At 50.5% G+C, this 15715-nt stretch overlaps 1 protein-coding gene across 5 annotated transcripts; it reads left to right on the forward strand.

Moving 5' to 3' along the window:
- The first annotated feature begins 438 nt into the window (after positions 1-438).
- DRD3 (dopamine receptor D3) lies at positions 439-13034 on the forward strand. Of its 5 annotated transcripts, none has more exons than XM_038172881.2 (8): positions 439-511; positions 955-1220; positions 2142-2496; positions 8295-8407; positions 9086-9228; positions 9949-10145; positions 11040-11388; positions 11972-13034. In XM_038172881.2, the coding sequence occupies exons 2-8, from the start codon at positions 1129-1131 to the stop codon at positions 12166-12168; spliced, it is 1446 nt and encodes a 481-aa protein (XP_038028809.2). In that variant the 5' UTR covers positions 439-511; positions 955-1128; the 3' UTR covers positions 12169-13034. The 5 variants fall into 5 exon arrangements, with proteins under 5 accessions (XP_038028809.2, XP_027305412.2, XP_038028812.2 ...); XM_027449611.3 differs by having other exon boundaries at positions 2142-2433; XM_038172884.2 differs by having other exon boundaries at positions 2142-2367.
- The last annotated feature ends 2681 nt before the right edge of the window (positions 13035-15715 follow it).

Below are 15715 nucleotides of genomic sequence, written 5' to 3' on the forward strand. Positions count from 1 at the left end.
ATAGGACTAGAGGGAATGGCCTCAAGTTGTTGCCTTTTCCAACCTAAAGGTTGGAAATTAGGAGGAATGTCTTCGCAGAAGGAGCAGTCAGGCATTGGAACGGGTTGCCCAGGGTGGTGGTGCTTGTCCCTGGGGGTGTTCAAGGAAAGGTTGGACGTGGTGCTTAAGGACATGGTTTAGTGGGTGACACTGGTGATAGGGGGATGGTGTGGGTATGATCCTGGAGGTCTCTTCCACCCCTAATGGTTCTACGATCCTATGATTTATGACTTCTGCAACTCCCCTTTTAAAAACCCTCTCTCCTTCGCTTTATATACATCTTTTTCTCCTTTTTTTTTTTCTTTAAAATCACCACATCTTGCCAAACCTCGCACCCCCCCCCACCGCCCCTCTCCCCCTCCCCGGCCACCGCGGGTCCCCGCCCGCCCCCGGGGCCGGGCCGGGGCGGGGAGGGGGCGGCACCGAGACCGAGCCCCGCTCGGCGGCGGCGCCGGGGCCCGGCGGGCCAGGGGTAAGTGGCGGTCTCTGCCGGCCCCCTGCCCCGCAGACCCCCGACCCTGCTCCCCCCGGAGCCCCTCGATCCCCCCCATAGCGGGGCAGGAGGATGGGGTCAGATCCCGGGGGCTGGGGAGGGCAGAAGGGGCGGCCGGGGGGGAAGGAGCCGGGGGGGACCCCGAGGAAATGATGGGGCACGGCTGGGGGGGGGCTTTGGCTTTGCTTGCAGGGCGGGCGGCTGCTTAGGGCAGGGGGTTTGGTGCGGGTTTTTTTGCTTGTTTGCACAAGGTGCGGGTTTCCCGGAGTTGTGTCGGTGTAGAGGGGCGCTGCGAAATGAGAGAGATGGGGGGTAGGGGCTGGGGGGCTTTGTGCAGCAGCGGTCCTGGGGTGGGCAGCAGCGCTGGCTGCACGGGGAGTGCTTCGGGGCCAGTGGGAGCCTTAACTTTTTGTCGGGGGCAGGTGGAAGAAAGAGAGAGGAGAGGCAAGCGCTGGCTCTTCCAAGCAAAACACATCCGTAAGAGGTTGCTTCACCCCTGTCCTAAGGGATCCGTGTTTGCGGGACGGCTTCCATCTCCTTCAACCCTTGCCCTCACCCGCCTCCGAGGCAGCAGGGGCAGTTTGGCATCAGGATGCATGTGTGCATGGGGCTGGAGCAATTCACACCTCCTGCACAGCCGCTCCGCCAGCAGCGTGCGCGTCGCATCACGGATGCTCCTCTTGAGCGGGTAAGGTGGAGCAAGGAGGAATATTTATAGCGCCTTCTTTGCAATGTTCTGTCCTTGCCTCTAGTACTTGTCAAGCCAAGGATGAGTTTAGTGATGGGCGCATTAGCCAAAAAAAAATAAATCAGATAAAAGGGATTAAATGTCAGAGGACAACCCTGGGATGGCAGCCTTCATGTACCTGGAAAAAAAATCAGTCTCCTTCTAAATCAAGATTGGGTAGGTTCTTGAGCACAATCACAAACCCATTGTTAGAAAAAGAAATGTAGAGTCCGCTGCATGCACCCTTCCATTATTTCATCCCAAATGACAAGTCGATTTGCTCTTCAGCACAGGAAGCGTATCTTCCAGCCAGGCATGGCAAACACGGAGCACAATGTGGATAAGATGGGGGCTGCGCTGACAGTCGAGCTTTGGCAAGCTAGGAGGGGTTGAAGCGGAGCGTTATTTGAACAGAAGGCCTGGGACAGGAGCACGTTGCAGGAAAAGAGTCATTCAGCCAGCGGTGCTCGCTGCAAGGCAGCCAGGGTTCAAGAGCCTGCTCGAGAAGCGCAGGTGCGGTCTCTCTGCCAGGCTGCTGAGCACTCGACTGCGTGAAGATATTAAAGAGATTTTTGATGAGGGAGGAGGGAGGGTACTCTCTTCCCAAAACCCTTGCTGCTGTCTTTACAGCTGCATTGGTTGGTGAGCTGCACCGTTCAGATGCACACAGCAGGTGAAACCTTGCATTCTTCTCTTGGCTTGGGTTCAGTGAAAAACAAAACAGGACAAGCAAGACTTGATATGAGCAGAATAAAGACCTCTAGATTTGGCTCGAAGTAGCGCCGTGAGTGAAATATGAAAGACATATGCCGTCTACAAAAGGCTGTCATTCTCCGGAGTTACTATAAGCATGGATTTTCAGTCGTCTCCTTCTCTTTGCAGCAGCATCCCCATGGCGCTCTTCACAGGAACCGGCGGCCATCTTAACGGCACCGACGCCATTCCCTGTGGGGCAGGTAACACGACACAGCCGGGCCTGCCACGCTCACACGCCTACTACGCCCTCTGCTACTGCCTCCTGATTTTGGCCATCATCTTCGGGAACGTGCTGGTCTGCCTGGCCGTGCTGAGGGAGCGCGCCCTGCAAACCACCACAAACTACCTTGTGGTAAGCCTGGCGGTGGCGGACTTGCTGGTGGCTACTTTGGTGATGCCGTGGGTGGTGTACCTGGAGGTGAGTGCGTCGGAGGAAAAACCAGCAGAGCTGGACTGCGGTACGAGTGCATGTGGCGCTCAGGTTAGGCCAGCTCTGGTACAGATAAAGCCCTTTCATATTTCAGCCCCCCAGCCAGCTCTGGAGCACTTGTAGGGTGCGTGGTAGCCCACAGCATCACACAGGTGGCCCTGGTGGGCTGGACACAAGCTGGACAAATGCACCACAGTCCCCTGCTAGCAGACACGCTCAGCTTTGCTCTTCCAGCCTCTGAGCTCAAGCAGCATCTGGGCTGCAGCCAGTAGTGTAGGCTGTGGCCCCTGACGTGCTGACACCGCTTTCATCTGAGCATCCTTGGAGCTGACTCTTGTCAGCCAGGAGGGTTGCCAATGAGCACCATGATGTCTCGGGAATGGCAGGGGGAGGAAGGGGGGTGGAAACGTCTTACAGCAACTCTTCTCGGAGTCCAGATCAATCCCTGCCTGCTGGCCAGAAAACGAGCGAAGGCAGTCAAGCCCTCATCTCCTGTGGAGTTTAAGAGCCTTAATGTCCATGTCATTAGGTCAGCTCCCAGCCACATTCCCCAAGTAGGCTGACAAAGAGATGAAGCCAAAGAGCGTGCTCCAAAATCCCTTTAAGTCAAGTGAGCATTCTCTCAATAACTTCAAAGGATTTGTCAAGCCCTCAGGGTTTTATTCTCCATTTCCCTGATCTTTGCACATTGGGCTGGTGTAAACTGAGGTTGGCATGATGGTGCATGGTATGAGCAGCACCATAAGATAGAGGGCGGCAAGGATGGACTCCAAATCCCCCCCACACTGCGGCAAAATCCTGAATTACCAAAGCCACTCCCAGGGCAAACATTTTTGCTACAGTAAATACAGGAATGCATGCTACAGCTGGCATTTTTATCTGTTCTCTTTAGCATTTTTACGCTTATTCAAGTAAATTGGTAGAGCTAGGAGAATTAAGAGTGAATGCCTATGAGCCAGAAGCTTTCAGCTGCGCCCTGTTAGCCCTGTTCCCATGCTAACAGAGACAGAACAAACCTCTGAGCCGTGACCTCTCTGAAGCCTCGTGCTCTTTCTCTAAGGGGCAAGGTGAGATCAGGCTGGAGGGTGAGTAAAGCATTCTGCTGACAGCTGCCCACCGTTGGCTGACCTCCTTCCCACAAAGCAGAGCAGCAGCAGAGAGGGATTTTGACTTGTTCCTGTGGACTGTGCAATGCACAAATAGAAAGTAGGATGGTACAGGACAACTCCAGCAAATGCCAGACCTGCTATGTGCGTGCAAGAAGATCTGATCAAGCAGCAGGAGAATGGCAGTGGCCAACACCGCCACCAGAACATGTTCGGTAGCCAGCACAGCTCTAAGCTTTGGCACAGATATTTCCCTTATGTTAATCCAAGCCACTGTCCCAAACTGTGTCCGATGCAGCCTCAGCAAGACTACAATTAAAAGAAATTAAGTGTCTGCTCTGTGTAGAAGGGCATTGATGGGTAATTATTTATGTATAGCATCGCTGTGGAATGAAAGAACAAAGCGAGCACCATGATGCTGCTTGTGTGATCATGTTCCTGATGAAGTCAGTAGCGACATTTAGACTAATTTGTGTGGAAAGAACAATAAAAAACACAGAATAAGGGACAGGAGGGGAGGGGAAGCCATCCCAGCAAACCCGAATTAGACTCTCCATTTGTCTTATAACTAAAAGTATTACTAAAAGGCAAATTTTATTTCAGACTGCTCGCACAGGAATATTCCATCACCTCAAGCATAATTCCAGTCTCTAATGAAATCACAATGTGCTTTTCGTTAGGAAAAGATTTACTGCTCGCTATCACTGTGGAAAGGGTGGCACTGGGGCACATCTGTGGAGCAGCCTCTGCCCCCCAGCAGTATTGTGGGCACTGTTTGCAATCACAACGGCAGGTCCGTTCCCTCGTTGTGTTTGCAGGCCTGTTCAAGATTCATTTTCCACTCTGAAGCTTGGAGAGTCAAAGTAACTGATCCAAGAGACTGCAGAAGTTACCCAAACAACAGGGAGAAGGACCTACACACATCTCAAATCCAATCTACCATGCCCAGCATTACACAGTACCCTCTAGATAACTAGGCTTTAAGACTCTAGAAACACTAGGATTAAAAAATAAATAAAATAAAAATAAAAAAGTCAAAAAATCCCTCCAAAGTTGTTTAGATATTTGTCACTGTTTATGGAATTGACAGCGCTACAGACGAAGCAGAAATTGCATCATGCTTCAGTACACTCTGGGCCTGGAAATTGCCAAGAGATCATTCAGTCCCTGAAACCACATACAATACCTGTACATCTGCTGAGCATTTGCCAAACCAAACATCTGAAACCTGGCCATTATTTATGGGGAAGCTAAAGGTGGATGAATCCCTCAGATTTAACTGTCACCTGTGAACTTTATGTGCTTTATGCTCGATTTTAAGAGCCATCTGTGGTCTGGACCTTCTCCATGAAATTTGCCTTTTTATCCATCAGGCAGCCTAGATCTGTCTCGTTCTCAGAAGTCTTTTGGGAAGGCTGTGACAGAGCAACAATAGGAGCATTTTATAACCTCAAAATCTTCATCTCCAGCTAATGAAGTTTCTGGCACAAAATTGCTATTCTGCACAGTGCCTAGCAATCGTCTGGGGTCAACAGGTAGGACTTATATAGCAGTGCTGCTACCCTAATTCTTTACTGACCTCTGGGGCTTTGGCATCTGATGCCAATACCATCATGCCTTATAGTCAGCATGTAAATGCAGGAGAACATGCAGCAGCGTGGCCTGTAACATCTTTCTTGGGCTTCTCATAACATCCAGTCCTAACTCTGAAAAGGAAAAAAAAGGCTTCAAAAGGTGATTGTCACTGATGTCCAGTGTCTGTGGCTCTCACAACGGAGCGGTGAGACCTACAGCTGCTCTTGGCATTCAGGGAGCTCGCCAGACTACCATCAAAGGGAGGACAAAAAGATGAGTTACTGCAGCTCAGCAGTTTCCCACTCGTCAGCTGACCTGTCTGCTTGCATGCTTTTAGTTGCTCTGGCCGTGCAAAAGCATAAGCAGCGATTTCATAGCTGCAGGGAGCTAATCGTAGCCCCAAGAACTTTCTCTTAAAACTTAAGTGAGCATGTTTAAATGCACAGCTACTTATGTACCTGCTTATACTTTAGTCACTGCTATCCATGCCTCATTACATAAATGTGATTTACAGAGATTAATTTGTTTATTTTTAAGGATTCAGGAGAATTATAGATTTGTGTAAGTTATGAATGCACGATGATGGCTTTTCGATTGGAAGCCTTCCTAAAGTGTTGGAAAGTTAAAAATAGCAATACTGTAGCTTTGTGGATAATGCAGACTGGTCATCAAGCAAGACAGGGTGAGAACCTGACCTGAATGGTCTATAGGGAGCTTTAGCATCAGCTTTGACAGAACCAGGATTTCATCCTGGACTCTGTTCTCAGTTCTGCTGCACACGCACTGAGTGGTAATGAGAGATTGTATCAGCTCATCTCTCTGTGGTTTGCTCTCATCATCGTAAGAGGAGAATAATATTTGACCATCCACCTCACCCAGGCAGTTGTGAGGAGACATTCAATTAATACCTGTGATGTGCTTTGAGATTCCTGGATAAAAGGCACCAGAGGGATAAAGAATAGATACCCTGCCAGCACATGGAAACCAGAAATGCACACTGGCAAGCTATAGCTTCTGTAACAAAGATGAGTGGAACAGAGCAAGAAAATAAAGAGCAGAAATAGAATTTAAAAATTATGAACAAGGCCTGTAATAAAAGGGCTCTCTTCGTTGTTAAATTCTGGAATAATTCTGTATTATCATGCATGTAAACATTAACTACTTCACTGACTTCCACAGGGCTGCGCCTCCTTTTAGAAGCTCTGACTGATGAAGCGAGGATGGGTTTTAAGCCCAGCATTTTGATCTGCCAAGCATCCCCGCAATGCAAGCTGCAGCTTAGCATACAGGTGGCGTGATCGGAATGCATCATCCTGAGAGGGTTCACATCAGGGCCATTTCCACCAGCACCTTCTTCAGTTTTAATGGTTTACATTCCCAGAGCTTCTCCTTGGGCTTCACATTCAAACACGCTCAGGACCTTGGGAACTCCCTCCCTTAAGTGCTTGCACATCTGCTGGGTTAGCAGCTGGCTTCCTTGCAAACACCTGGCAGCAGTTCCTGGTGACATATTCTTCAGACTCCACAGATCACACTTACACACTGCATTTTGTTATACCCCAGACTACAGGAAAAAAACCCTTACTGGATCCCACTGCAAAGGCTTCTAGCGCTTATAATTTTGGGGTATTCTGAGGTGGGTAAGCAGGTCTCAAAATCTGCAGCTAAAACACAAATGGTGTGGGATTTCTTTAAAAACCGAATCTGTTCAAGTCAATTCAGAAGGGCAGCCTTCAGTTTGTACATCTTGTAGCCCACCTAATTGTGCAGAAAATCTTTAAGATTTTTTTGTTATTTTGTTTTGTTTTTCTCTCTCTTGACTTTTTTTTTTTTTTTTTTTTTTTTAAGAAAACAAAGGAGCCCCAAAAACTCCAGATGAAAGCACAATTCCTTTCTGCATTTTGCAGGCCTATTTCTACTTCTCTCCCATGCATCCATTCAGTGTTAGGTGATCTAATGGGCAGTTGCTTGTTTTGGTACCTGACTTTGGACAGACAGCAGCTGGGTCCAGCAGAGAACATCCTGGAGACACACAGCTCACCTCAGGAAATTTTGGTGCCCACGTGTAGGAAAGCTGGCACAGAAACAATCAAAAGCGTATAAATTTCTCAGGATGATTTGTTAAACAAGCCTGAGAAGAATCCATACAGAGCTAATTCTGTGTTTATGCAAGCACATCAGTGCTGCTTCTCTCTGCAGCGAGCTGCGTCCTTCCTGGGCACTGACACTTGCTATAGAGTTGGCCCACTGCCATAGGAGCAGAGCTTGCTTGTGGCACCATATCCAGCCTGTCCTGGTATGGGTATTTTCAAATATGCTCTTGGAGAGCAGGCTCCCTCCTTGTTCATCTCCTACAAGGAGCAGGAGCTGAGACCGACCACCTTGCCTGGGGTCAGGCCATCATCCCAGCCTCGAGCAGAGCCGGCCCCTTCACAGCAGTGCCACACGGTGCTTGGAGCATACCGCTGTCAGCTGGAAAGGGCATTGTCAGGAACTCGATGGCTGGGCCTAACATGCATTCCTCCATCACAAAGACTGGCCACAGCTAGGTTTTCAGGATTGCACACTTGAGATTAAAAATTCAAAACAACCAGAACAAAAGCTAGACATGCTAGCAACCCAAAACCCTTTATCTGAGTAGCTTGTGAGTTCTCATTCAGATCTGATCATCAAAATCTGTAACCGAGGTAAGAATCCAAATGAAGTTCTGGAGAAGCCTCCGGTCTCAGGTCACTGTTTCATGCATAAATGCATAAAATTTGCAGCACTTTTCCAGCTCGCTGGCTGCAAGAGAACTCCAGCAGCTAAGCTGAGAAGCACTTTTAGCCTTCAGATTTTGTCAGATAATCCTTAATCAAAGGATGTATACAGTGATATCATGTTTAATTCCATTTATCATGCTAGACCTTAAGGAAATGGATAGCTGCTGTCTATTTCTTCATCCTGCCTCCCTCTGTAAGAGTCAGAAAAAGAGTGAAATTGAGGTGCAGATCCTGGGTTCCCCGTGACCCACCCCTGTGTTATCCTGATGCCTCACTTTCCCTCTGCGCATCACAGTGAGTATGAATTCATCTGGCTGTCGAGGTACATGAAGGAGAGCACCTCCTTATACATAATCTATTAGGACTCCGTGCAGAGCGAGGCTGACAGCTTTGATTGCTGCTGCAGGTGACCGGGGGCGTCTGGACTTTCAGCCGCATCTGTTGCGATATCTTCGTCACCATGGATGTCATGATGTGCACGGCCAGCATTTTGAACCTCTGCGCTATCAGCATTGACAGGTGAGTGCCAAGCACATACAGGGGATAGTCTGAGGGTGGGGTAGGTCCTATACCCGACCACGGAAGAGACAAGGACGTGGTGTTGGCACAGGCTTTCCTGCACGTCTATCACTGCCACTGCTGCTGTTAATGCGGCTTTGTCCACCACGTGCTGGAAGGTATCTGTGCTTAAGAACAGGATAGAGAGAGACAAGCAATGAAACATCACAAGTTGGTAGTCAACTACATCCTCATCTTTTTTGAAAGACACACTGTACTTTTGTAACTTCTGGTTCAAGGGTAAGTGCAGGAGGCAGCTCTCTGTGGTTGCTCCAGAGACTGCTCCCTCCCAGCAGTGTGCATACAGCCATAGGGGGTGGAGGGGAGGTTTCCTTGGGTTTCTAGGTCTAGCTGGTACCACGCACGGTGTAGTTTCGCAATGCTAATGGACCTGCAAAGTGTGTCTCCCCAGTGCTGCCAACTAACTCTAATTTCCTCTGTTCCTCCCCGCAATACCCTGCTCACCATTTTTACAAACTGCTGATCCCATCATCCGATCTTCCCTCCTTTCCTCTCCCATCTCTTCACCACCTCTGCCATCGCATTCCCTGTGTGGCTTTCCTTCCTCCTTTTCAAACCTGGTCCTTCTCCTCATGCCATTCTTACGTCTCCTTTTTCTGGAGCTGTTTTGGTCCGCAGGTACACCGCAGTGGTGAAACCTGTGCAGTACCAGTACAACACCGGGCAGAGCTCCTGCAGGAGGGTCTCTCTCATGATTGTGATAGTCTGGATGCTGGCATTCGCAGTGTCGTGCCCTCTCCTCTTTGGCTTCAATACTACAGGTAAATGACATCCCAAACAATCTTGCATAGGGAGGGGCTGGAAGTTGAGCTGCCCTGTGTATGGCCAGGTCATTTAACATGGGTCCTGCAGGCTTTTCCTCAAGTTAGAGGAAATTTTAGGGAACTGGAAAGCACCCTGTGAAGGGTGACAAAAATCCCGAGCAGATGTGCTCTTGTCTAAACTTGCCATTTGCTCCAGCAGACAGGTGCAGGGGAGCCTTCCTCCCTCTGAGCCACAGGCAGAGGTCCTCTGCTCCCCATCCATCCTCTGGGCAGTGCCTGAGGCGAGAAGGGGGCACGGGGAGGGAAGTGCTGCTCCCCCTCACTGCCTACTCCAGACATGGTGCAGGTGGTGCACACCTCTGCATCTAGGCAGCTCAGAAGCTGCCAGAAGAATAGGAGAAAGGAAAAAGGATAAAGAATCCTCTCAGGATGGTTGGGGGTAGAAGTGAGAGAAGATGGCAGAGCTGTTGGCTGGAACAAGCAGGTGTGTGTTGAGTCATGCTGGATGACCCGAGGCAGAGCCCATTTTAAGCACTGGTTAGGTGAGCGGGTAGGCCACAGTATAATATGCAACAACAGAGACTGGAGATATTTGCTCTCCTTAGACTGCCCTTGTCCCTCAGCCATCAGTCGACCTGCTTTGCCAACACACCAGGGCCTCCTTGTAATAAATTCAAGCAGCTCAGCCTCTCCTCTCTCTCTTTTTCTCCTCCCCAGGGGATCCCAGTGTCTGTTCCATATCCAACCCTATTTTCGTCATCTACTCCTCTTTGGTGTCCTTCTACCTCCCCTTCATGGTGACCCTGCTGCTCTATGTCCGGATTTACCTCGTGCTAAGACAAAGACAAAAGAAGCGAACCCTCACCCGGCAGGGCAGCCACAGCGCCAGCACCAAACCGTGCTGTGCACACGAAGTAAGATCCCCATGGACGCAGTAGGAGCTGTCAGAAAGAACAGAGCATGCATTATCTCTTCCCCTCAGAGGGTCAAAGCGTGGAGTGGAAGGGACGTGACATCTTTTCATCATTCACTCACTCATACACCATGATACTTGAGATGCAGACGCTCTGGTTAAGCCCTTTCTCAGCCCTCTAGAAAGAAGGTATCCCATGTGTATCTCTGCCCTCTGGAACCAAGCATCTGGAAAAGAGCACAGCCTACATCAATGTTTCTCTCAGAGCTGTGCTTTCTCAGCCGTGCAGAAGTCTGGCTCATTTCATTTGTTGATTTTAATTTCTTCATTTATTGATTTCTACTATGAGGTTTCATTCTCAGGGGTTCACAGACTTTAATAACCCAGATTATTAATAAAAAATCTCTTCATCTGGCAGGCTTAAGAGTTCAAAATGCTCATGGTGCATGCAGCATTTGTTCCACTGACCTTTCTAGATGAAATATCTCAACCATGGGAACTGGCACAATAGGTTGAAAGGGATCACCTGGTCACTCATACCCACTTCTTTTACCCATTTTCTCAGAGCAAAGCCATGTTAGAAAAGGATGGGGATTCTGAGGGGAGTGGGGTGGACACCAAATGCAAGTGACAGGTTAATAGAGGGGGTGTTTTATCTCTTGTTCTCATGCTTCTCTTTGGTGGGATGGAGGCAGAGAGTTGTCAGGGCCTGCTCCAGCCCTCTGACAAGCCCCGGCCTGTCCCAATCTCCGGATTTTGTGCCGTCTCCAGAGGATAGTCTTAGTGCCCAAGAAACGAGTGGGGCTAAGGATGACTTACAACTTTCCCCATCATCCTTTGACCCAGGCAATGGATCGGATATTTCCCAGTTCCTCTGTGGCATCCTCTTTTGCAGGAACACATCGAGAGGCAATCTTTGTCCGACAGATGCCAGGGCACTTTTTCCCCTTGTCTCCCGCTCAAACGCTCAGGCCAGGAGCTGTCTCCCAAAAGGAAACTGCTGACAGTCTTCAGCCTCCAGCGGTACCGCAGCTTCTGCCAAGACGCATCCCTCAGCAAGACACCAGGGACTGCACAGCACAACAGGCTGGAAGAGAGGAGAAAGAGTAGGAGTGGACCAGGGCTGGAGGTGCGGAGGCTCAGCAATGGCAAAACCATCAGCTCTCTGAAGCTAGCACACCAGCAGCCCCGGCTGATCCAGCTTCGGGAGAGGAAGGCTACCCAGATGCTAGCTATCGTCCTGGGTGAGTGAGAGCAGCTCTGTCTAGTGCAGCACAAGGGGTGCCTTTGCTTTCTCTTTTCCTTCAGGATTTTTAAATCATTGTTGTTATTGATTATTATTTATTATTATTAAGCTGAAGCGATTCTAAGTTCCCAAATGCAGACATGCAGCAACTCTTAACTCCGGGTACAGAAGGGGAAACAGGCAAGGAGCAGCAGAGGAACCAGCTCATAGAGCTCGACAGGGAAGTCAAGAGACTGGAGCCCGAGCCACCTGCCACAATCAGCAGACAGACTGCTTCCCCTAATTAACTCAGTACTAGTAGGGAAATTATGCAACCCTCATCATAGCATATTAAAACAGCTACGGCAGTAGTGTTAAGCTCCTGAACTGTGGCCACTGTCACCAGGCTGCATCTAAAGCCCCATTCATTAATATAATTGACCCTAAGGAGCCTGAGCTCTTGCAAAGTCCCTTTTCATCAGGAATAAACATGACATTTTATTAAGAGGGTGGGGGAAGAGGGCACAGGTGCAGGCCTTTTTCCGAGTCGTTGCTTCTCTCTGAAATCAGGGATTGTTTTCTCTCTCTCTCTCTGAACTCAGGGGCGTTCATAGTCTGCTGGCTGCCCTTCTTCTTGATTCACATCCTCAACGCCCACTGCCCGGCCTGCCGCGTGCCCCCGGGGCTGTACAGCGCCAGCACCTGGCTCGGCTACGTCAACAGTGCCCTCAACCCCATCATCTACACCACCTTCAACACCGATTTCCGCAGAGCTTTCCTCAAGATCCTCTGCTGCTGACAGCGGGGCTGGCACTGAGCCACTCTCAGCCCCCCTGCCTCCACCAGGCCGCGGGTCACAGCTGGGGCCTGGGCTGGGGACGTGGCGTGGGCCCTTCCCTCCTCCTGCTTTATCACGGGGAGAGCAAGAGCCACCCCACCTGCATGGCTGGCTTTGAAGAACACGAGGCCTTCAAAGGGAGGGAGGGAAGGACGACACAGAGGTGAAATGGCGAGTCCTCCTGCTGCCACAGCCTCGGCCTGCTGCAGGCACCCAGCGCGCGAGCAGCAGCCCTGAGGCGCGGGCAGAACACGGCCACCCTGATAAGGATCCTTATCCCTTGGATCAGGAGCCCAGGGCAAAAATGTGGCAAGGAAACTTAGGGAGGGAACACTGATGGAGAAACTGTAGCACCGCTGCTGTCTCCATCGATGGTTTTGCCTATAATGAATGCAAACGAAACATCCCCTTGTATTGCACTGTTCCCTGCAGATGGCGAGGTGGAGACCAGGGACAGTCTGGTTGTTTCTCCCATCTTTTCCCCTCGCTGTGCAGGATCCAGTGACTCACCGGAGGCTCCAGCTCTCGCTCCCAAGCTTAGGCTTCGCTGCGCTGTTAGCCACGCTTGTTCAACAGCTTTGGGTGTAACCGCGTGTTGTCCCTGCCTGTGTCTGTGCCACAGCTCCTCCATCCGGGCAGTGCTCCCTCTCCTTCCTAACACAAAGCCAAGACTTTGTCCTGGAGCACGTAGCAGAGCTCCAGCTGCTTCTTTTGTCTGCGGGGTCTGGGGGGGAGATGCTAGCGGACAGCATGTGTTTGTGCGGGGAGGTGCCCTCCGTGCTGTATTGTAACTGCAGTAACCCAATAAAACACGTGTCTAACTGGAAGCTTTGGTGCCTTTGTGGTGAACATGGCCCTGCGGCCCTGCCGTAAGCCTCTTCTCACCTGCAGCCTTCTTAACATGTTCCCTGCATGAAGTGATCATCCTCCCGGGCACCCGCAAGAGGCCATTACTGCTGCTTGCGTTGCACTAATGAAGATCAAAGGAGGGGAGGGGTTTTCCCAGCCTCACACAGTGAAGCGCTAGTGAAACTGGGAGAGAAATCAATGTCAGCTGTAAACACCTCCAGCAGATGAATTCTGAAGAGACGGTCAATTGCCAGAAAGGTGGAAACAAGGAAGCAGATCTTTTAAAGGATGGCTGGGTCCATTTCAAGCTCTGGCCTAGCATCCCTCAGTTGTCGTCTTCAGTCTGATGCTGAGTTTGAGCCTGTTCTTCAGGAAGTGATCCCCAAGATGATTCGGGGTGATAAAACCATCTCTCTCCCCCTCCCTCAAGTACTGCTTGAGCTCCATGCCCCAGTGTTCCTGGGGCAGTAGGACACACGTGGCCTTGCAGGAAAGGCCAAGGAGCAGAAGCAAGTGCAGGTGCAGTGAGTTGATGCCTCCCTGCCTTCCCCAGTAACCCAGAGGGACAGCGGAGGAGCCCCAGCTCCAGTTATTTGCAGTAGAATAATCCACACTCCCTCAATGTGTAACTGAAATACCTTCTCTTAACCTTCATTTTCTACATTTTCATCTTTCTGATTTCCCCCCCAGTCCAAGAGCATCTGGAAGAGGAGAGGTGAGCAGAGATTTTGGTGCTCAGCACAGGAGCCTTCTTTGCTGAAGAACCATTTCACAGATTTCCATTTAGATACTGGTATTCACATTAGAAAAAACCTTTGGAGAACACAATAAAAAAAATAATCCTTTCCCACTGAGGGGAAAAGGGAGCTCAGAGACCTGTCCCAGCAGACCTGCAGGCACAGCAAGGGATGCGTAGCCTGTGCTCACCCTCACTGTGCTCCTCCAGGCAGCAGGGATGGGATAGCAAAAATTCCCCTGTGCTGGACACCCTCTGTAATCAAGCTTGGCAGGCAGCATAAGCAGAAAGCATCTCCACAACAGCTGAGGAGAGTTAAGAGCATTTGTCAACCAAGGAGAGCTGGCAAAACCCACCAGGAACAGCAGCAGCCTCCCAGCAAGGCAAGAAGAGGCCATCCAAGTACTGCCTGTCTAGACGGAATTGCAGCAGAGGCACAGCACGCCTGGAAAACGGACTGAAAAACATCATTTACCTCCCACTCCAGCATTTCTCCAGCCAGACATTTCATCCCAGCTCCCAAAAGGCTCTGACCGAGCTGCGGGAGCCCGCATACCGCCAAGCCTTGTTCAGGTAGACTTGTGCAGGTCTCCTGCAGCACCACACGTCACCTCCATCAAAGCCACAGTGCCCCAGTCTCCTCCACATACTGGGGACACCCCAGGGATGCCGCCACCACCAGACGCGTGCCTGGCTGCCCTGGTCCCATGCCTCTCACCAGGGAAGCCCTGAGGGATGTGGGGGACCTTCACGATGGCAGCAGCGCTGAGGCAGCCTTTAGTTTTGGGGTGTAAAGCATGTAAATAAAATGGATGGTAAATGTATTATTCAAAGTAAGAGGTTTTTCAGAACGTGCTGTGGTGTCTGGAGGTGTCTGCCAGAGACCCAAGCCCCACATGTGCTCCACAGCTCCTGGCTATGGTCTCAAGCACCTGCAGTCTGGGGGAACGACTGACGTGAATTTTCTAATGATAACAGTGAATTAACATGGTGGCCATTTCCTGGCATCTTAACCATCTGATCTGCTGCCTTAGGAGTGAAAAGAAGGCAATTCAGGGTGCGAGGGATGCATGATGACACTCCTTCAAAGCCAGCATCGGCTGCTAAGACACTGGACAGGAGGTAGAAGAGAGATCCCAGACCAAACATCCCTTTCAATGTCAAACGATCCAGCTCGGTTACCCTCCAGATAGTCAACCTCAACTCCAGAGAGAGGAGTCACCTTTCTTAATCCACTTTCCTGGCATCACTCACGCCTCCTTTCCTCAGTTTCACACCACCTCAGGTGCCAGAACTGAAGCCCCTCAGCTGACCCCAGCCATGCCTTTCTCCAGCAGGGATGCTTTTCCCCCCAGCCCAGGCAAGGAATTCTCCAGAGCCTTTTCCATGATGCTGGCCACCCATCAGCAAGCCTCTCGCTGCCAGACACTGCTCTCAGCTATTCCTGAATGCCTCTGGAAGCGTGAGACAGGGAACAAGAAAGCCCCTAGAGCCAAAGAAGAAAACGAACATAATTAAAAATTAATTTCTGTATAATGATTTAAGCACCTCGGCGAGACAAGCACCAGCCTGCTCTGTGTTTGGTGACGTGGGGAAGACCTTTCTGGTTCCCTGCCCTAGGGACTGCTGTCAGTTCTCATGTTTTACCCCGCAGCTGGGAGCGACGCAGATCAAACAGCGCAGTACAGGCTGCTTTTCACAGGGCAGAGGCACGCTTGCTGCGGGACTGCGTGTGTCTTCACCACCCTTGTTCCTCCTCAAGAAATTCAGGAAAAAAAAAAAAGGCATGTAAAAAGGCACGTGCCGGTGTCTTCTGCAGCTCGGTGTTGGCAATGCTAGCTGCGGACATACTGCGCCGTTCCCACTCCTTTCTCTGCTGGCCCTGCCAAATCCTAATCATCTTGTTTGCCTCTGCTCCTTCCT

This window comes from Anas platyrhynchos, chromosome 1 (assembly GCF_047663525.1).
Source record: "Anas platyrhynchos isolate ZD024472 breed Pekin duck chromosome 1, IASCAAS_PekinDuck_T2T, whole genome shotgun sequence".
In the NCBI taxonomy this organism is placed as follows: Eukaryota; Metazoa; Chordata; class Aves; order Anseriformes; family Anatidae; genus Anas; species Anas platyrhynchos.

Coding starts and splice junctions, on each gene's coding strand:
- DRD3 (XM_038172881.2), top strand. CDS start 1,129: ATGTGTGCATGGGGCTGGAGCAATTCACACCTCCTGCACAGCCGCTCC. Junction 2,497..8,294: donor CGAGTGCATGTGGCGCTCAG/GTTAGGCCAGCT, acceptor TTGCTGCTGCAG/GTGACCGGGGGCGTCTGGAC. Junction 9,229..9,948: donor CTTTGGCTTCAATACTACAG/GTAAATGACATC, acceptor TCTCCTCCCCAG/GGGATCCCAGTGTCTGTTCC.